At 37.6% G+C, this 20,958-nt stretch overlaps 1 protein-coding gene across 2 annotated transcripts; it reads left to right on the forward strand.

Moving 5' to 3' along the window:
- Positions 1-599: 599 nt before the first annotated feature.
- On the forward strand, positions 600-19,878 carry LOC116265722 (uncharacterized). 2 transcript variants are annotated; one of them, XM_031646547.1, is made up of 14 exons: positions 600-1,100; positions 2,513-3,266; positions 3,355-3,475; positions 3,881-3,995; positions 4,141-4,239; positions 4,348-4,629; positions 4,713-4,820; positions 6,492-6,563; positions 6,653-6,739; positions 7,027-7,098; positions 7,201-7,290; positions 12,765-12,872; positions 16,275-16,343; positions 19,527-19,878. In XM_031646547.1, exons 1-14 carry the CDS (start codon positions 888-890, stop codon positions 19,599-19,601), a joined length of 2,265 nt encoding a protein of 754 aa, XP_031502407.1. In that variant the 5' UTR covers positions 600-887; the 3' UTR covers positions 19,602-19,878. The 2 variants fall into 2 exon arrangements, with proteins under 2 accessions (XP_031502407.1, XP_031502406.1); XM_031646546.1 differs by having other exon boundaries at positions 601-1,100; positions 2,513-3,281.
- The last annotated feature ends 1,080 nt before the right edge of the window (positions 19,879-20,958 follow it).

A 20,958-nucleotide genomic window follows, 5' to 3' on the forward strand; every position in this document is an offset into this window, starting at 1 on the left:
ACTTTCATTTGAAAGTGTTGAGGCTTCAAACCCTCAACTTTTCTTTGCCAAACACAATAGATCAGGATGTGTGTGTGCGCGCACACACACACATGTATTTTCTTTTGATTTTTAATGGTATAAACCAATACTAATGGTAAATTAACCAGCGGTTGTTGATTCACATTAAGGGGTTACCTATACAAAAGAAAATTAAACACCTCTTGGAAAAAGTACAAATGAATTTTTAAAGTAATAAAAGCACAATATGATAAACCTACTTTAGGCACCAACTTCCAACACTTGTTCCAAAGAATGTTCCCATGGATTAAAACTAGCATCAACTTAATTATCAACCTAAATTGAGTTAGTGATCAAAACTGTCGAGAGTAGTACCCACAAATAAGTTAGTCTCCTTCTCACGAGTTCTAGTTCTCCTTTCCAAATTCCCAGCAAAGTTGCTTTGGAATTCTAGAGCCGCTTCAGTTATACCTAGACTGAACATACAAATGCTCATTCTATCTCTCTAAATTAGCTAGAGATGCTTTATAATTATCTAATTAATTAGGTACTTGGTGGGACTAGAAAGGCTCGTGGATTTCCTCCGATATCGAGTCCACCGCGAGACCCACCACCGTTACCCGGCAAGCAGTCCGGGCGGTCTCGACCATCGGCTCGGCTCACGACCCTCGGCCATTGAATCTGCTGCGCATGTTATCCAGGAGAAATGTGAAGCCAGAAAAAGGGAACCGTCATCTCCGAGCTCTTCGTCTTCTTATATCTTGCGGCTTCCATGGAGCGCACCTTAACGTTTCTGATTACAGAAAACTCGTTCGCCTTTAGCTGACCCTCCAGACTCGTTTCCAAGCCAGGAAGCACTGAGTTTCATCATAAACTGCCCTTCCGCCATGGATGGCCTCATGGCGTGCTGCATTGGCCGCTGTCTCGTTAGCCCCTCGGCACGAACCCGCATCTTCCCCCATAAAGTCAGCTTTCAGACGAAATGTTCGCGTTCCGACCGGGAGTTTCTGTTCGATGACCAAAACTTCGACCACTGGGACAGGATGGAGCTTAAGTTCGGCAGGCTTCTCGGGGAAGACCCCAAGCTGACACTCGCGAAGGTATGCCTGGGAAAGAATTTTACTTTTACCTTTTTGTTCCTCTTCTGCCCGTAGTCTGACGAGACAGCGGTTTCCTCGCTAATCACTTTTTGCCTAACAGTCAGACTTTGAACATTCAGAATCTACTCGAATTTGCCTTACTGCAGTACGTATACTCTGTGATGGATAACAATACACCTGCGTTTTCTGTTGCTTCGTTATCTGACTCTTGATTAGTCTTATATGGCAGGCGTCAAATTGTTTATCCGATTGAGTTTTGATTATTTGTTGCCTTTTAGTTCTACAAATGCATTCCACATATCTTACTTTCTCTGGTTTCTTCCCTCGATGCTGTTATATCACTTCTTCACTTACTATTATCTAACCAGCCTGTGGAGTTCCTACTTATGCCTGTTATACTCGTTATTAGAATAAGTAATCTTTAGCTAAGACTACTTGTTTGCTTTTTATGTCTACAAAATTTCTTGCACCTCGAACAATTGATGTCCTTAACCTATGTTTTGGCTTCTGGGTTCCATAATGGGATTGCAGGAACCCTCTTCCAAAAATTCTTCTTTGAAAAGGCTGTCTTAGTTTCGACTTTTTTAAAAAATGAGCTAATGAACGGAAGCTTTTGGTGACCCGATTAGATGGAGAATGAATCTCTGAACTGGTGGATAAAGTGGTTGTCCTTGACCAGAAATAATGCAATACAAGATCTTTATGAATTCTTTGCTCCAAATCACCTGGGTGTTAGCTGATGCGTTATTGCACTCATGGTTGTGCATCTTTTGGTGCTAGAATTATTTCTATAGCATAATTTATGTGGTTATAATTCTTGGTCTTTGAGATTGCAAATGATTACGGGAGATGTGAATAGCATCTACCTTTGATACCGAAATTGGATTTCAACCAAGTAAATGTTTGGGGAGCATGTGTTTGCAGGGGAAGGTACCAAAATATCACGGTTCACGATGGCCACATAGCTGAGGGGTTTCGTCCGAGCTTCTATGTTGTGCTTCTCCGATGTTTTTCTTCACTGAATTTATCATTGTATTTAGAAATCTGTTTTACATGATCTATAAGCACTGGATTCTTAGTGTGTGTGACTCTCTCTTTATATGATCCATGTATGTATGTATGTGACAAAGAATAGATGACAATTGGCAGATATGAGAAAATGGCAAGAAGGAAAAGCCTTTCTTCAAGATTAAACTAGAAAAACTATCAGATTATTGTTGATGATTTTTAGTTTTTTCTGCATTATATCCTTCCGAACAAGTACAGGTGCTGCTTTATTCTATAACAGTATGTACACAATTACATGAATGGTTTTTTGCCTTTTCCTATCTATTGAATTACAAATTATCTGGTACCGTCCAGGCAATTTTTTCCCCTTTTCTCAGCTTGCAAACTTCAATTGTATCTTGTAGATACTTGGGAGAAAATCAAATCCAGATACTTCTTATCTTGATATTGAAAAAACATTTCAAAGGAACAAAGGCAAACAGGAGAAAGATATTGATGATGCTTTACTTCTTGATTTGGAGAAAGGGCCATCTACCAGTCCCATTCAACCTAGTCAGCATGGTCCCCATAGGAACAAAAAGTTAGAGCGAAATGTTAATTTGGTACGGCCTGTAGTGAGGAAAGTCACCAAGGCAGGGTTCCCAGTTCGAAGTCCTGTTGTAAAAGAGCAAGAAACGAAGTTACATCAGATGAATTGTGATGATGATCAAATTATGAGTACTGCTATACGGAGACCATCTAAGCCTAAAGCTACTGAGATTGATTCTAACGAAAATGCAAAGTTGCAGATCAGGCCGAACATATTTTTACAAATGAGGAAGGACTCTAAAGTTGAATCTAGTAATACCTTATTGAGGAAACCTGAGCAAATGAGTCTCATCCTTGATTCCAGTCCAGGTGAAAAGAATTCCAGCCATTCTTCTGTGACTGACTATAAGGGAGAAAGCATGAAGCAGTCTGATGGTGCGACAGAAGTACATATTTTTGACCCAGATGAGACAGTGCATGTTGGGGCAGGCCAAAACGATTTGGATAAGCGAAAGGAAGATGTGGGGACTCATCATGACAGCATTGCAAATATGGTGCCTCCTTCTGTTAGTAGTCTCAAAGAATATCTGAAAAGTGAGAGTCTTCAACAAGGAGCTCTAGAAATGGAAGGTGAGACTTGGACAGGTAAATCTCTGGACTTTAAGGTAGATAGCATTGGTGCTTTTATACCTAGTAATGTCAACCTTGATTTCCCAAGAAATGCAGTCTTCACAGCCAAGGTCTGATAAATCTTTATACGTGGAGACCATTTCTGGAGGTGTTCGACCCGTAGCCTCTGATCATCCTGCAGAAGCTGCTTTGCTGGGAAAACCAGAAAGGTATCAATTTAATTGTCATGTGATTCACAATATGCAGCTTTTTCGACAGTTTTGCCTCACCAGTATATTTTGGGAAGACGAATAGTCATGGATGCATTTGTTCCTAATTCTGCAGTTTATATTTCTGGATCATCATGTTGTCATTGTCTTGGTATTGCTGTTATTGTTTATGTTGTTTAGTCTACTCTAGATTCTGATGGAAGAGAGAAGAGCTAATGAATGTCTCTGTCTTTCAATATTGGAGACCTGCCCATGTTTGAGTATGTTTTTGGTCTTAACTATTGTGCTTAAGCATGAAGTGGCACCATTCTTTGTAACACACATATAATTCATCTTGAATATTACGAGTAGCTGTTTATCTTGATAATGTTGTGAATCCTTGACATGATTTTGTGCTTATTTCAGGTTAATTTCTGTGAAAAAGCAAACTCCTTTACGAAATCAAACAGGGGGTATGGGTTCTAATGAGGGCCAAAATGACACTATAGCACATGAGAGTTTTGCCACAACAGCCGTGGAGGTTAAATTTTGTTTCTTTTAATGTTTGGATCTCCTTGCATGGTCCAATGCCTCCCTTGCATCATCTCTCCTCAGCGTACTATCTTTACTGGTAAAACATAAGCATGCTTGACATGCATTAGTGACCATAGATCCAATGGATGTAGGAATATGAAGAAAATGACTGGAAAAGAGCAGAGATGTTGCTTAGCTCAGGAGAAAGGGAGGAGGTGGAGTTGATTAGCTATAGTAGCAGAGGGTTTATGGTGAGCTTCCTGTTGACAAAATATGCTTGATATGTTGTTTTCTTTGCCATATGTGGCAACCAGACTTTCTTGATTTTTCAGCTGAAGTACTTATTTCTTTCTTAATAGGTATCGTTTGGTTCATTAATTGGTTTTCTACCATATCGAAAACTTAGTGGAAGATGGAAGTTCTTAGCTTTTGAATCATGGTTAAGAAGGAAAGGTTTAGATCCTTTACATTACAAGCAGGAGATGGAGACTGAAGGAAATGCGTCGCTGGACAAGAATCTGAACAAGCAGCCACTGGGCATAGAGATTGATGAAAAATTGGCACCAAACGTGGAGCTAAACAACCTTCTCGATGCTTATGACCAAGATAAATCTAAGTACTTGTCCTCTTTTATCGGCCAGGTATTAATGCCTGCAAGCTCCACGATGTTTTCTTGTTCTTTTGTCATCATATCTTCTTTAAGAGATTTTGGCCACTCTAGCAGAAAATTAAGGTGAACGTGATACAAGCTGACAGACATTCCAGAAGGCTAATTTTCTCTGGAAAACCGAAAGAAAGTGAAGAACAGTCTGAGAAAAAGAAATTCCTTATGGTATGTTTCCTCAAAGCTGATAAAATCTTGTTGTTCTCTATGGGAACTATAAAAGCTTCTGCCATTCTTGAGAAGCTTTCTTGTTCCATTTGGTCTCCATGGCTTTCTTTTCTTAGCAAACTTTCAGTTATTTCATTGCAAGTTTGAGGGGGGTGTTAATTATGTAACTAAGGTTGTATAGGTAAATGCATGTGTACACAGATTTGCACATATGCATGTTCGTAATTTGTATATATGTATTAAGTATACATACTTTTATTTGTGGTCCAGTTTTGGTTATTTTGTATCTTTTAATGTACTATCTTTTTTGTTTAACTTGTTTCTTTCTTTTATTTATTTTTGGATTGGCTATGATATGGCTGTTGGAGCTGGCTGTTGGCTAGTCCCAATGGCTGCATTTTTAGCCATTGGGACTAGCCTAACAGCTAGTTCAGTTTGTTGCTGTATCTATATCTATATATCATAGTCACAAAAAAAAAATTCTTTTAAAACAATGTGATAAATAAAATTGCCGTTTAAAACTACAAAAACACCTTTTTTTTCAAAAGAACATTAAAATGAAAAAATACGTAAAAAACACGTTTGTTTGCATTTTTTTCATTTATTTTCTTTTTATTCATTTTTTCACGTTTTTTAAAGCCGTTTTTTTTTCATTTTCTAATTTTTATTGTCACAAAATCTACTTATTTTTTGGTTTTTGTATTATTAGTTTTTCACTTATTGTATTTTTCCTTCATTTTTAGTTTTTTATTTTTTAAAAAAATTACCATATTTTTCCCTTTTTTTCAAGTTTGCTGTATTATACTCGAGAAAAACCTTGCTGTTTAAAACACAGGAAAGTTTTTTGTGACTATGACATATATATGAAGGCTGAGTTTCTTCTTCTAGGTTATTTTAGATGCTTCTCTAAGTTCTCTTTGTTGAAATTCCGTAGGTCATTCTTGTTGGGTATTGGTCTTTGAGGGTTTGGTGTTCGATTTTGGTTCTTGAGAACCATTTGTTTTTCCTAGATTCATGAGGAACAGTTTCATTACATGACCATGGTTTGAAACTTTGAACTTAGACGCAATGTTGAATGCCTTCCAAGTGATAAAATGGAATTGATGAAAGTAGTGCAGGTAATATCACATGCACTCAAGAGATCATGTATTGCTTTGTAGTGTGCAGATTGTCCAATTAAAGGTCCCAATGTCAATCACTTTGGTCATCAAACGCATACGCATTTTTGGGTTGCTTGTGCATATCATTGCATTTGCCTAAGAAAAACAAAGTTTAACTGAATCCTGTTCTTAGATTTGAAAGATATTTGATGCTTAACACGTTTTTGCATTGTTGAGATGCTTGAGAAGCATGTATTCACAGAAAGGTACTTTAATGCATGTGAGCTTCCTGCTGGAAAGTTTCTTGAGGCTGTCTTGTTTGTATGAAATGTGAGTGTAAAACAATAAACTATATTACGTAGAGAAGAGGGTCAATACAGAAAAAGAGAAAAAACAGAAGTATATTTTTGATAATTCTCTGGTAGTTCTGATGGTTAAGATTTTAGAGAGAGAGGGTTGTTCCTGTAGTACTGCTAAATTAATGTCTGCGAAATTGTGCTACACCTTAAAGCAGATCAATAATGCAGCAATACTTGCTTGAAAAGTTGTGCTTAACTTGGTTCATTTGCAGGCAAAGCTTAATATTGGTGATATTGTGAAATGCTGCATTACAAAGATCACTTATTTTGGCATCTTTGTCGAGGTTAGTTGTAAATTATTAGGGTTCTATGTGAAGGATATTATAGAAGTTTTTTTTTCTACATTTGAGAACAATTCACTTGAATTTTAAAGGTTGAAGGTGTGCCAGCACTGATACATCATTCAGAAGTGTCGTGGGATGAAACACTAGACCCATCTTCGTGCTTCAATGTTGGTCAGGTATTATCATGGGTGCATTACTGCCAAATTGCATGATTTTGGCTGGGTACACAAGGAAATGTCCAACTTGATCAAGCTTCTATCATGACTTCTATATAAGAGAATATGGATCTGGAATGAAAATGAGCAGGAATATAATGTAGTTGGCTCTTAAATTTTTCTGAAAATTGGTAGCTCTGAGAAGGAATTCTGAGGAAACCATGCAGTAGTTATTAGCTCAGGATTTTTCTCAGAATGCTTCATCTATATAATTCTGCGCATTGAGATGCTACATGCTTGGTTTTTAGATTCTTGAAGCAAAAGTTCATCATCTGGATTTTGCCCTTGAGCGTATCAGTTTGTCCCTGAAACAAGTAGTGGTGAGAGTGTACTTTTGAGCTAGCATTTTTTTTTCCTTTTATCTTTCTGCTGTTATGACTTAATTTTCTAGCAAAAGTGTCTAACATTCTTGATTCTGGAAGCCTGACCCGCTGTTGGAGAGCCTCAAATCTGTGATGGATGCTTCTGGTTCTTCTAGTGAAAATCTCGAAGTCACTCAATCAGACGTTCAGGTACTTCATTATGCCAGAAGACAGTAATGTTGTAGACTTGTAGTGGTATAATGTGCACACACATTCAAAGGAATACAATTAATGCTAAGGCTGCAAATAGGTCAGGTACAGGTTGGTCAGGCTTGACCTGTCACTGGAACTCTTACCAAGAGTTGTTTGAGTTATCAACTGCATTTAGTTGGAGCTACAGTGTAATTTGTACCTCATTTGAATTTGAAGTGCATATTAGTGATACAGAAAGCTGTTAAAATCTGTTGTGTTCTATGTGAAGGGACAAAAAGGAACATCTTTGCTTTGTTTTCTTGGGAGTCTCTATATTTACCCTTCTGATTCCAATTTGTAGGCTGGCTCTGCATAGATCTGATCACATTTTCCTGGGACTGGCCTATTTTTTGGATACATACTCTCCCGATAATTTTGAATTAGAAGTAGTTCGCAACTAAGTTCCAGCTGTGGCCTGTTTGAATTGTAAATAGAACTCTGGACAACTTATTTGCTTTGCTTTTCCTCATTCGTTTTGTTAGAGCTTCATGTTGTAAACAAAATCCGTCTTCTAGCGTGTGGAAGTATCTCTTTAGTGTACTTTGGTGCATTTCTGACAGATAATTTGAATCTAGTCATGGGAAATCTGCATGGTAAATTTCTATGTTATAGATGAAAAATCTATATCAAGAAGAAGCCTATCAAACACAAGAAGGAAGTTTCGGAAGAATCAAATTGCACTAGGGCACTATGGCCACATCACAAAACCAATGCACTAACGGCTAAGGCACTAATACAAACCTGAAAAGGCCGTACAAGAAGCATACTTTGATGAGGGCCAAAAAAGACTTCATATGGCGTAGAAAGCAAGCTGTTTGGCCTCCAATGGATAGAAAATTTACCTGTTAGAGTGCCCAACAGCTATATCAGCTGAGTGCTCAGCTGTAACAAAAGGAAAATAAGAAACATAAAAAAGGTAGAAAATACAAGAGAAAAATAAAAAATTACGAAAGATAAAAAAAAATGCATGCAACTCCTATGAAAAATCTACACACACACACACATACACAGACAAATACTATGATCTACAATAATTAAACATGTATGTAATTGATGTGAGCAATTATATAATATGATAACACACACACACACACACACTCAAATACTTACATAAACTCTGGCACCTAAGCCTGGGCACCGGGCCTGGCCGGGCCGTCACCAAGTAGGCAGTACCAGGCCCCACTCAGGCCCGGGTGCCGTTATGAATTAAACTGGTTTCAACCTGTCGAGCCCAGCCCGACCTGACAAAATAACAAGCCTGGCCTAGGTAGCGGAATCGGCTACCCAAGGGCCCCGTTAGGTCGAAGACTCGACATGTTCTTGTCGTTTCAGAGAACAGGGTTCCCCTGCTGTTGCCGGACTTGCCTTCAGAGGCATCCAAAACTTCTAGTTTCCATTCATTACCTAATTACCTATGGAAGAAGAAGAAAGAGAAATTAAGAGAATTGAAGGAGGAGGAAGATGAGCTGTTGAAGAACGAGTGATGGGTGATTCCTTCCTCCATGTCTTCTTCCTCCTTTTCTTCTTCATCGTCTTCTTTGCCCACCTCCACAGGAGTAGATCAGGAGATAGCTCCTCAATGCAAGGCATGGCTAGTGACCCTAGTCTAGTCTATTTCCACCGACATGCCCCATTAGAAATGTGTGCTAGGTAGTAGGCATCCTCTCCACTAGTGCTTCTCCTCAACTCTCTTCTGCTTCTCATGGCATCACTGGTTTACTTTCCTATGGTTTTCTATTTTCTTGCCGACATCCTCCATGGGACCGTGAGGATTGGAATGATGTTCTTGAGTGGAGGAGGTGTTCCAGTGGCTCGCCGGAAACACGATAGAGACTGGAAGCTGGTGGCCTCACTGGAGAACCCACTGTCCAGTGATTATGGCTACTCCAACCAAGAAATGAAGAGTTTTGGACAGACACTACGGTCCTCGCGATGGCCCGGGCTGGCCCTTGAGCTGAAGGATGTCGGCCCGGCACCCAGCCCGGGCCTTGGGCTGAAAGATTTTGGCCTAGCACCCAGCCCGGCCCAGCCCTTTTAAAGGCGGGCTGGTCCGGTAAGTTCCCTGGTTGGAACTGGGCACACTTGTAGCAGGCCGGGTTGGCCCCATGCCTAATTCTACTGGCACCCCCTCAAACTCATGGTGAAATCATAGAAAGTTTGCTAAAAAGAAATTAAAATTTGTTTGATGCAAGATCCTTGATGAAGAAATCTATACGTTGGTATTTTGAAGGAGCAAGGGATAAATTAAAAGTCTTTCAAAGGTATTCTTCTCAGATAAAATAGCAATCCTTTTTTGATATGTTTTGCTCTTTCATGGTTAATGTAGTTGTTCGTGATGTAAATAGCACTCTGATTGACATGATAGAGTTTGACAACCTTTTTGATATAAATTCCCATATCTTTTAATAGATTCTTCAACCAAATAATCTCCATGGATATAGCAGCTATTGCACAGAACTCCACTCCTGTTAGTAACAATGCTACTTTATTTTGCTTGCATTGCCAAGAAATTAGGGTTTGCCTAAATCAACACAAAAACCAGTGGTGGAGCGCTTGTTATTAGGTTCATCTCCAATTTGCATTAATATAAGCAATAATATGTAATAGAGATGAAGGAAAAAAGTAAGCCTTTTGGCGATGGTGCTCCTGATATATCTAATGAGTGATGACTCGTATGGATAGATATAGGAGCCTATGGGAATTGACTTGCAACATGGACAACATGTGCAATGATGGGTCTGGTAATAGATAAGTTAATGGACCTGTTAGTTGTCAACATGGAAGTGGATTCTCTAGAATTTCTCCATCACTTGACTTCACCTTTACTTCCAAAGCTCTAGGAATATCAACCACCTTGTCATCTATGATTCCAAACCTGTTTATAACGTCACTAGAAAATTTTGTACATGAAAGCAAGTATCATCTCTTAGCATAGTCAATTTCAATACCAAGAAAATGAGTTTGCTAACCCAAATTAGTTATTTCAAATTCATTCTTCAAAAAACATTTTGTTTGTTTGATTGTCGTCAATTCTAGTAATAATCATGTCATCAACATAAAGGGCAATATACGTATGTCAATAGAAGTATTTTTAACAAACATAACAGGTATCATAATAATATGATCTAAAATGTTGATCAAACATGACCCTGCTAGATTTGTCAAACTAAGTCTTCGAGGCTTGTTCCAAACCACATTATAACTTGGGGGAGCATCCATATGTTCTTCCTCATTGAAGTAACTATCTAAGACATTTTTACATCCATTTTGAAAAATTGGCCAGTGCTTGGTAGAGGTTACAACAATTAGTATTCTAACGTATGCTATTCTAGCAACTGGGACAAAAGTTTCATTATAATCTATATTGTTTTAGAAATTAACCCAGCCTTGTGTCTTTCAAGGGAGCTATTGTTCTTCTATTAACTTTATGAACCCACAAGCCACCTATTGGCTTTTTTCCCATTGGGAAGTGTTAGAATATGTATATCTTGATGTCTGGGTCCAGATGACGTCTTGGTCCAGATCCAGACCCAGACGTCATGTTATGTGTCTTCTATTTTGATGTGGGTTGTGTTTTCTTAATGGCATGGGTGTAAATTTCCATATTTAAATGGGACATAGTCCATGGTGTAAAGATATGCTGCTAATATAATACTAGTGTTAGGAGGCATGAGTTAGTTGCAGATGCCCCAACCATTCAACATCTCTCAATCCTTCCTCAATATTCAATAGTTTCTGTGCACAGTAAACAGCGGCGATTCATCTAGGCTTGATATGCAAAATCTAATATGGTATCGGAGCCAGGTTTGCGAGACTTTACCAGAGGTATGTTCAAAGAGATCTGAATTTGAATTTTCAGTCAAGAAATTATATCCATGCAACTCTTCCTCTATCTCTGTCGTTAAATCCTATTGTTTTCTTTCCTTTCTCTACTTCCTAATTTCCCTATTGTTTGAGTTTGCTGATTCTCGCCAGAATTACTTATTTCTCATCAGTCTTCTATTTTTCTATTTCTCTCTATCGTGAACTTTATTCTCAATCTTCAATGTTTCTGTTTCTCTCCATCCTAAACTTCATTCCTCCAATAAAGTTCTGTTTTTCGTCAGTCTTTGTTCTGAAAATTATTGTCTGATCCAAGCATTTGTTTTTCCATAACAAATTTAAAAATAAACTAAAATGATCTTTGTATAAAATTCAAATTTGAACAATATAAACGTATAATGCTATATATATATATATATATATATATATATATATATATATATATACAATTGAAATCAATCGGCCGCCGAACATTGCCAGATGACACAATTTTTTTAGAATTGTTGCTAAAAATACCATGCAACGGAAGCATTAGCAACAGTCATGGTATAGCCATGGTTTATGGTATTATTTAGGGGTGAATTTAAATATTTAGCCATCCGATAGCTGCCTGATTTTAATTTTCTTATATCTATGATGACTGGACAGTGACTCCCGGTTCTAGATGACACCATGGCACATCAAACCAGAACGATCTATCTTTTTGATCAGATGGTTCTGGTTTGTTGTCCTTTGTTGAATTTTTTGAGTTTTTTTGTTAACTGTGCACAGCTTCCACAGTTTCTGAAGGAAACCGAAGGAAAGGAAGGGGGGCAGGCGCCGCCGTCAGGTGGCGGGAGGAGGAACCCTCCTCACCATTCCTGGCGCACATTTGGCGGTAGAAGGGAGGGGGATTGATTCTCCTTGCCAGCTGACAGCTTGGGTGCTGGCATTGGACAGTGAGAAGAATCTCCCATTTTGATCAAACCCGGAAGCGGGGAGGAGGAACCCTGCCGCCTAACATGGCTGGATAGGGGAAGGGTTCCTCCTTCCCCCTCCCACCATCTTACAGTGGAGACGTGCACTGCACGAGAAAAAAAAAAAAATGATAGGGCTCATCTGATAAGAATGATCGACGCCCTCGTTTGATGTCCATAGATAATTTATAGTCACTAGTGACTATATATATATATATATATGTATATACATAAATAAATATATATATATATGTGTGTGTGTGTGTGTATAGAGGGAGGAGAGAGAGAGAGAGAGAGAGAGATCATATAATCTAGAATAACTAAACATGTATGTGGTTGATGTCATATATGATAGATGTATACAATTGTATAATATGAGAAGATATATGTATACTGGTACTTAGGTAAACTCTAACAATTGGATGGCTTTGATTTTTACTCTTGATCTTGTTCTTTGAGGCTTGTTAAAATGCTCGAATTTTCAACTTTGTACTGTCTAAATGGTAATACAATAATCCAATTATATGGTTCAATTGAGTTCCTACTTCTTGATAAAGTATTCCAAACATTAAACTCTTACACTTTGGAAGTATGTCTACACTATAATGAGTTTATATTTAGAGTTCTTACACTCAGGAAGGCATTTTTGTGCAGTGGTCTGCTGTCGACAAGCTTATTGATGAACTGAAGAAGATTAATGGAATCGAAAATGTAACAAAAGGTCGTTTTTTTCTGAGCCCTAGCCTGGCTCCTACTTTTCAGGTATGTTCGCAAAAGTCTAGTGCTGCTCTTCCTGCATGCTCTTTTTTTCACCATTTGTTAGCATAGTAACTAGATACATTTCTTGCAATGTGCATCTGTGCACTTCTCCACCAGTAACCAGTTACGTTGGTTAAGACAATGTTGTAGTGTGTGTAATATAATGTGTACCAGTTGGACCAACTGTTAGCTATGAAATGTAAAAAATCACAAATTCTTTCCAAAAAAATCAGGAAGTTAGGGAAGAATTACCAAAAAATCATGAAAGTTTAACAAAAGATCAGGAGAAAATAGGAAAATCATTCCCCATGGAAGAACATGAATTACATAATCAAAAGTTACGATAATAAGTACAAACATGAAACACAGATTTAACAGTCATATAGTAATCAAATTGGATCCATTAAATCAACTTAAACTTGAACTCCTTAATTCATATTTAGAATTGGGGAGAATCAGATTCTCTAGTGCATGATCTTAATCTTTAGAGTTGGAGACAATATTTGGTAAAGGTGGATTTTTGTGTTGTCAACTACTGTTGTCCTTCTCTGTTGGAATTCTTTATAAACTATTATGCAGGTTAGGTGCATTTTTCAAGTCAACGCATGATGGCACAGAACACAACCACTATCTTGCTGGCCATTCAAGTGAAACTTCATTATATTGGGTTCTGTATATGTTGTTTACAGAAAAGGACGTGTTACAGTTCTTTAGAACTTGTTTAACTAACTGTGCATGATCAGTAGATCTTCTAGTGAATCTGGCCATTGTCAACTCCAAGTTAAAGATTAACCAAAAAAAATGTCCGACAGTCATGTAACCAATATGTTATTGAAAAAAAAAAACCTATGATAGAAGTCAAAAGCTTTATATCTTTGATAATGAAAAATTATGGAAAACCTCTAGTTTTTAAGTTTTTAACACAAAGTCAGTCTATCATGCATGAAATTGACCCTTGGGCAGTGTTTTTTCTCCTCAAACATAGAACATCCTCACACACAACTCTTAAGCGCATGCAAAAATCAGGTGTGGGGGTCTTTCAAGTCCTAAAATTGGAAAAAAGGGGTTTGGACCCCTTATTATCCAGGCTCATATTGCACGATATGGACCGCGTTGTCCTGTGTCGTTCCATGCAAGCATATCTATGTTGTACCCCTGAAACTAGTATCAAGATTATCATATCTGTGTTTCACAATAGTTACCTTACATCATATAACATATCATATGTACATGTTACCTGTAACTTTGAGTTAAAGCATTCCTGTTCTCTTGATTGAGATTTTAGTGAATGATGAAAGTTTTGTTACCTATAGTAAAATAATATTGGCAGTTAAAAAAATTTGACAAATGACTCCGCAGCAAAGTATATCTTCTTGTTGGAAATTTCTTGAGGGCCTTTCTAAAAATCAGTTTCCATTGAAGAATCCACAAAATTTAGTATCAGTCTTTCTAAAATTAGAACTATAACATATTTGTGTAGCTTGTTGAGGTGATAATCCTTGATAGGTTGAAGGGTAATGTAGCCTAACTCTGGAGACTCAGGTGCATCTGTTGTTAGTGACTGTTAATCTTTGAATGTCATAACTCCTATCATTAGTCACAAATCGCAATACTCCAATGTGAGCCAGCTGACCTGTGATACTTTTTACCTGATTCAAATATTCTATAATCAACACCGAAATTCTGGAGACACTGAAATTCCTTTGAGAACTAGTGCTTCCGATATCTGTGAATGTGTCTAAGCAATCTTACTCCGTAATTGTTCAGTGGTGCACTCATGTGGGATAGAAACCAACAACTCCTGGGAAAGAGTCAATGTGATACAGGCAACTAGTCCCTGATCTTGTCCAAGCTGTAAACTCCGAACCTGCTGTGTATTCCTTCTCATGCTTTATTTCCTGCAAGATAAACTTTAGTGAGAGTGGAAACTTTAGTGGGAGTGGAATAGAACCATCTAGATGTCCAAATGGATCTTGACTCTTTCTGAAAGGAATTATTTCTCTGCTAGGTCAGAAAATTAGTATGATGAGTTTTTCATAGACATTCTGATGCAGGAAATTTAAGAAAGACCAGAATGATTGGAAGATAAAGAAGAAGAAAGTTTAAGACCAAGAAGACAATAGTGAAGCATAACAGAACATGATCAGTACCCTTAATCTGCAGTCAATAAATCAACAGTACACAATAATAATAGAGATCTGAAGAAGTGCACACTTCTCTTTGAACAAGGGGGAAAAACTAGTCCTCAACCAAGTAGTTTAATCTTTCTCTTGCACTGTATGCATTGATATGCTGTTCAAGTAGTAATCAGTCTGATCAATTATTATTATTTTTTTATATCAGACTTTAGCTAAGATTGCCTTTTAATTGCTGATTAAGGCCTGATATGAAAAAGATGCAAACAGAAGGATATAGGTAAGGAAAAGCTAAGATCAACTCGAAACATGTTAACTGTTTTAGTGGTCTGACAGAGATAACAAAACAGAAAGGGGAACAAAATGACATCTAAGCAGATGATAAAAGCACACACACACAGAGAGAGAGAGAGAGAGAGAGAGAGAGAGAGGAAAAAACTCTACATATCTGAATAAGGTTAGATCTATAGGATTGATGTCTGGCCAAACTGCGGTCTGGACTCTGGACCAGAAACAGATTTAGACTGGGTAGAATAAGAATAGATGCTCAGAAATGAAGGGGCTTAGTGTTTAAGGAGAGAGATGAAACAAACAGGAAATTAAGGAATGGAGGAATAACAATTTCTGACCGATAAAGGTCTAAATCTCTTCATGCACACCTTCTGGTGGAACTCCAGAACTTCAGCTTTTATACCATGAAATATCTTTTATATCAGCAATTGATGGAATCACCCGGACCAACATTCAGCAGAAAAAGAAGACAGAGAGAAGAAGATGATTTGGTGGGAGAGGTGGTCTCAAAAGCAAAGAGACCTCAACACTAATTCATTTTATCTTTAATCACTATAATAGATGGACAACGACAACCTCAAATACAATATAAGAATACAAGATGCCATCAATGAATTAATTAAGTACATGTCAAAATAAAATGATATGCTATCCTATTTAACGGGTTTGGATCTGGACCCATATCCAAACATGATCGTATAACATAATATCTTTTGGGATTAGTTTCTTTCTTTTTTTTTTCTTTTTCTTTTAGCAATTCTAGAGGTTCCTGAGAAAGACAACCTTAACAGAAAAAAAGAAAAAAAACCTGGGAAGAACCTTGCTTATGAAAATCCTGAAAATTGTAGTTGTGACTATAGTTTAATTTGTTTCCAGTGATATACTTAAATTTGTAATATTCTCCGTTTATGGCATTTTGTTATGTTCATATTAGTTCTCAACATATCTAGTGCGATAATTCAAAAGTTGACTTTCTCAGGTTTATATGGCATCGATGGTTGACAACCAGTACAAATTGCTTGCTCGATCAGAAAACAGAGTGCAAGAGGTATGATGCTGATGGCTTTGCCATTTTATCAGTTTCTTTTAATATCATACTGATCCTTGTTTTGTGTAAAAAATCACAGAAGCATCTTGATATCAAAGTTGCACAAACCTGGTATACTTATATGCATACATTTACAAATCAATCACATATCAAACAAATACTGAAGAAGTGAATGCATGTGTGTGTTTTTCTAACAGTCCCATGAGGGATTCTTGACAATGTCATGGTGAAGGTTGAATACTTATTCTCCGATTTGCTTTATTGTTTTAAAATTTAAATATGTATACTGTGATCATGTCTAGTACACACCCACTGTTCTGGGTTTGCCTTTCATGGCCATAGCAAATCTGTGCATTAATTAGTTTATGGGCACCATGAACGTGTCCTTTGGCTACGAAAAATGAGAGGGAACATCTTTAATGTTTCCATAGGGCCTGCTCTCAAGGATGCTCACTTCCAAGCAGATATAGTCTAGAACCTAGTAGGCTTAGATACTAGGTGAGCTACTATAAGTATATAACACCCCAGAAATTTAGTCTCTTATTGAAGATTGTGAGGAATATTCAAAGGCTTATAAAGGGGGCTATTACATAGATGGTTGTCCTGGTTCCTAGCCGTTTTGGAGTTGAAGCCGAAACTGCTAGGGGGTGGGTTGGGATCTGATAAGGGTCCGAGCGCAGGAGTGGGTTGGGTTGCTACAGCCTACAGCTACTTCAAGACACGGTAGCAGACTATCCTTGAATGTGTTTGGCAGTTCGAAACCCTCCCATACCTGGTCGATTTGCCTGAGTTGAAATTTCCACCATCTTCTCTCAAGTATACCTTTTCAACAGTCCCTCATACCTTTCCAATTATCATTTCGTAGACCTATAAAGAAAGCGACAAGGAAAATAACAGTTACTTCAGGACATGCAAGAGCACGGAAATGGTAATATGGTGGTCTACAACAGATTTGAAGTGGTAGATTCTTTTCTCACATAGGATTATACTGGAGGGCTTGAAACCCCCAAGAAAGATGCAAAATAGGTTAAACCCCGACATTTGGCAAGTGGTGAAATTGGAACTAGTTAACTGGGTGGATGTAGAGTTTGTATATCACATCCCTGACAAGTGGTGTGTGAGACTAATGCAAGTTGGTCCCAGTAAGTCAGACCTCATTGTGACCACCAATTAGAAGGGAGAAAGCATCCCTATGAGAACTATTACATGGGGTGGCAAGTATGCACTTTTATAAGAAGTTGAATGATGCAACAAAGAAGCAAGTAGCAACACTAGAAATTGTTGATTATATTCTTGAATGACTTGCAAATTAAAGTGGTAATTGTTTCGTAACTGGATATTCAGGATGCAATCAGGTGGTTGTGCATCTTGATGGCTAAGAGAAGACAACATTCACTTGTCTGTACGACAACTTCACGTTGATGCATGCAATTTAGGCTTTATAATGCCTAAGCTATACATCGAAAGTACATGGTTATTTTCTTGAAAATAGTGATAATGTCCTTGAATTTTTGTCTTGATTTTCAACTATATAAGCTCACTTGTGTAAAAAAGATACGTAGAGATGAACCTAGTACTTAGTTGGGGGAAGAGCCATTTTTTGATACAACAAAAGAACATTTGGGTGACGTGTCCAACAGGGGTATTGTGGTTGACGAGGCAAAAGTAGAATTCGTTGTTTGATTCCCCCCACCTACTTTGTGGAGGCAAGGTCAGTCTTTTCTTGGGAATTATTTTGTAGATGGTTTACCAAGGATTTTAGTAAGATACTCAGACCATTGTTGCAATTTATTAGCCAAGTAATCCTTTCACTTTCATGATAACTGTACTTTCAAGGACCTTTTCATGTCTAAACCCATCTTGCTATCTCCAAACCGAGTATTTCCCTTTGATATCGTAAGTAACACTCTGCTTATGTGGTCTGCCAATCAGAACCCTAGGTCATTTATTGTGGAAGTAAGATCCAATCTGATGTGTAGTTGATTATACTACTATGGAGAAGGATCTACTTGCTGTAGAGTTTGCATTGCATAAGTTTTGGTTTATCTTGTAGTTTCCAAAGTCATATTTTCTCAGATCATGTTGCTTGGCGGTGCTTGATGAATAACAAGGCGTGAAGCTGCAGCTTATTTAATGGATCCTTGTGCTACAAGAACTTGATCTCGATATTCAAGAGAAGAGCAGTTGCGAATATGTATTAGCAGACCATTGTCTAGGTTGATAGTGGATTCATCCACTTATTAAGGATAAATCAACTCCTTGTTTTTGGAAGGATGGATAATGAATCTTGCATGAAACATGCATAACCAATTTTTGAGTGACCAACAGCTTATTATGCTCTAGGGCACTGAGAAGGGCCAAATTCATGGTGAAGGTGAAGCATAATTTCTAAGAGAATCTGGAGGTTTTCAAACTCTATGATCAGGTGGCCAGGAGGTGCTACTAAAACAGGAAACTAAATTCTTAAGCTTTGTCATTCCTTAGCATGTGGGGGACCTTTTCTCCAGCAAAAAGACCAGAAGAAAAGTACTGCGATCTAGATGTGGTTGCCATCATTGGATAAAGACTCACATTATGCTAGTTTTGCTGATATCCTAGACATGTTTTAGGCTCATTTTGTAGCTATCTGCCTCTTAATTTCATAAATTAGAGTATTTGATAAAGTGCAGCATGGCTGGTTATTCTCATTCACGCGTGCACACACACACATGAAGGAAACTTCATTCATAGGGAATCTAGGTTAGCCAATTAAATGTGCTGTCTTTGGGACGGTCCTGGTCAAATTGTGCATCATCAACTGGTAAATCTGACTTTTCCCAACTTACGGTGGGGCACTGCTGATCATATTGTGCCATCATCCACTGGTCAGTCTGACTTAATCATCAATTAACAGTGACATGATATATTTAAGATACATGACCTGCGTGTGCGGTGCTTGCACCAAGATCCTATGATGTCCTTTGCCAAGTTGATAGCGTGCATTAGGTGTAACTTGGAAGTCTGATGTACCATAATCTGTTACCAAGGAACTGCTAGCATATATTTCTTTTTCATGTTTTTCTTTACTTCCTTTTGGTCTCATGATTTTGGTTCCTTTCAATATGGCTCGCTTGAATGGTTTTGGTTATGTAGCATAAAGTATTTGGTTCTATGGTAAATTGATGGTCAACCTTCAATTCACAGGTTTTGGTGCAAGCATCATTGGACAAGGGGGAAATGAAATCTGCAATTTTGACTTGTACAGGAAGGGTGGTGTGAAAAGAGTAGTCCAAATTATGTTGATTTTGTAAATCCTCACCAAGATTCCGATTATGCTGCTAATAATGCCCACAAAGCCTTGACAAAATCACAAAGTACCTGGCCAACTGTGAAGTTAATGAGGGATTGTGCAGATTTAATTTAGGTTACCTATTGTTCTGTACAAGTTGTAATAGAAACCACACGTAACGTGTTAAGTAAAAGCACTTGCCATTCTGATCTGCGTTTGTTGTAATATGCTTTCTAGTTTGTGAACTTTTATGGTTACCATTTTTCATTTTTGCTTTCATGGTACAAACCTGGCTCAATATGAGGATTGAGATGGAACCTTTATCCTATGTGACACGCGTATGTCATTTTTGCCTACGTACCCATGTCGGTACGTGGGTACAGCAACACGGGTGCGTAGGTACGGCTGAGTAGGGCTGCATTTGAAACATTTAAAATTATATTTTCAAACTTAATTTTTTCTCTAGTTTTGATTTTTCCTTTCTTTTATATTTCTCTTCCACTAAGATTCTATATTTTCCTCTCATTTTATTTTAATTATAAGAACTTTTGTGGATTATAAGATTATTAATGTTTTTTTTTTCATTTATCATTTTTGAGAATATAAAATTTACCGTACTGGCATATCCACAATTTTCAAAATTGTTGAGTCCGAACCCGTACTCGAACCCATACTGTACCTACACTCATGTGACATAGCCTTTATCTAATGGTATGTGACATAGCCTTTATCTAATGGTTGGCATTGATGTAGACATGAAATTACTGTAATAATTTATCTGAAAATGAACTTAAGTGACTGCTCTTGTAGATTATCACTTTCCTTTTAATTAACATTGGTTTAGACCAAAAAGAGTTAAAACATCAGAAAGAAGGCAGGTCCGCTGATTTTATCAGTTAGAAGTGAAAGAAAATAAGAAACTACACAATTCCTTTTTCTTCACTGACCATGATAAAAAGCTGAGTTGTGGTGTATGATGGTCAGCATCAGAAAGATGGAAAAAGAAAGTTACTGTCGGAATCTGTTGCACCTCTTTTTCTGAATCAAACCTTGTCTCTACAGAATTTGATCTTTCTTGAAGCTAAACAGAAACAACAATTAGAAGTAAAAGAGGAATAAGAAACTAAACAATTCCTTTCTTCTTCACCGTCCATGACAAAAAGATGAGCACGAGAAAAAGAACAAACAAAAAAAAATCTCAATGAGTGAATAACCTGAATGTAGAAACTAAACAATTCCTTTCTTCTTCGCCTTTTATTGATTTCAGATAAGCAGATTCGTGGTAACAGACTGGTCAAGAACTTAACCTGAATGTTTTAATGAACACTAGCATTAGACATGATATCG

The sequence above is a fragment of the Nymphaea colorata genome, chromosome 12 (genome assembly GCF_008831285.2).
Source record: "Nymphaea colorata isolate Beijing-Zhang1983 chromosome 12, ASM883128v2, whole genome shotgun sequence".
Lineage (NCBI taxonomy): Eukaryota > Viridiplantae > Streptophyta > Magnoliopsida > Nymphaeales > Nymphaeaceae > Nymphaea > Nymphaea colorata.

What these genes read in the sequence shown, in the direction of transcription:
- LOC116265722 (XM_031646546.1), top strand. Translation starts at nt 888, where the DNA reads ATGGATGGCCTCATGGCGTGCTGCATTGGCCGCTGTCTCGTTAGCCCC. An exon ending in ATAGTAGCAGAGGGTTTATG is followed by an intron (nt 4,240 to 4,347) that starts GTGAGCTTCCTG and finishes CTTTCTTAATAG; the next exon opens with GTATCGTTTGGTTCATTAAT. An exon ending in TGTCCCTGAAACAAGTAGTG is followed by an intron (nt 7,099 to 7,200) that starts GTGAGAGTGTAC and finishes TGATTCTGGAAG; the next exon opens with CCTGACCCGCTGTTGGAGAG.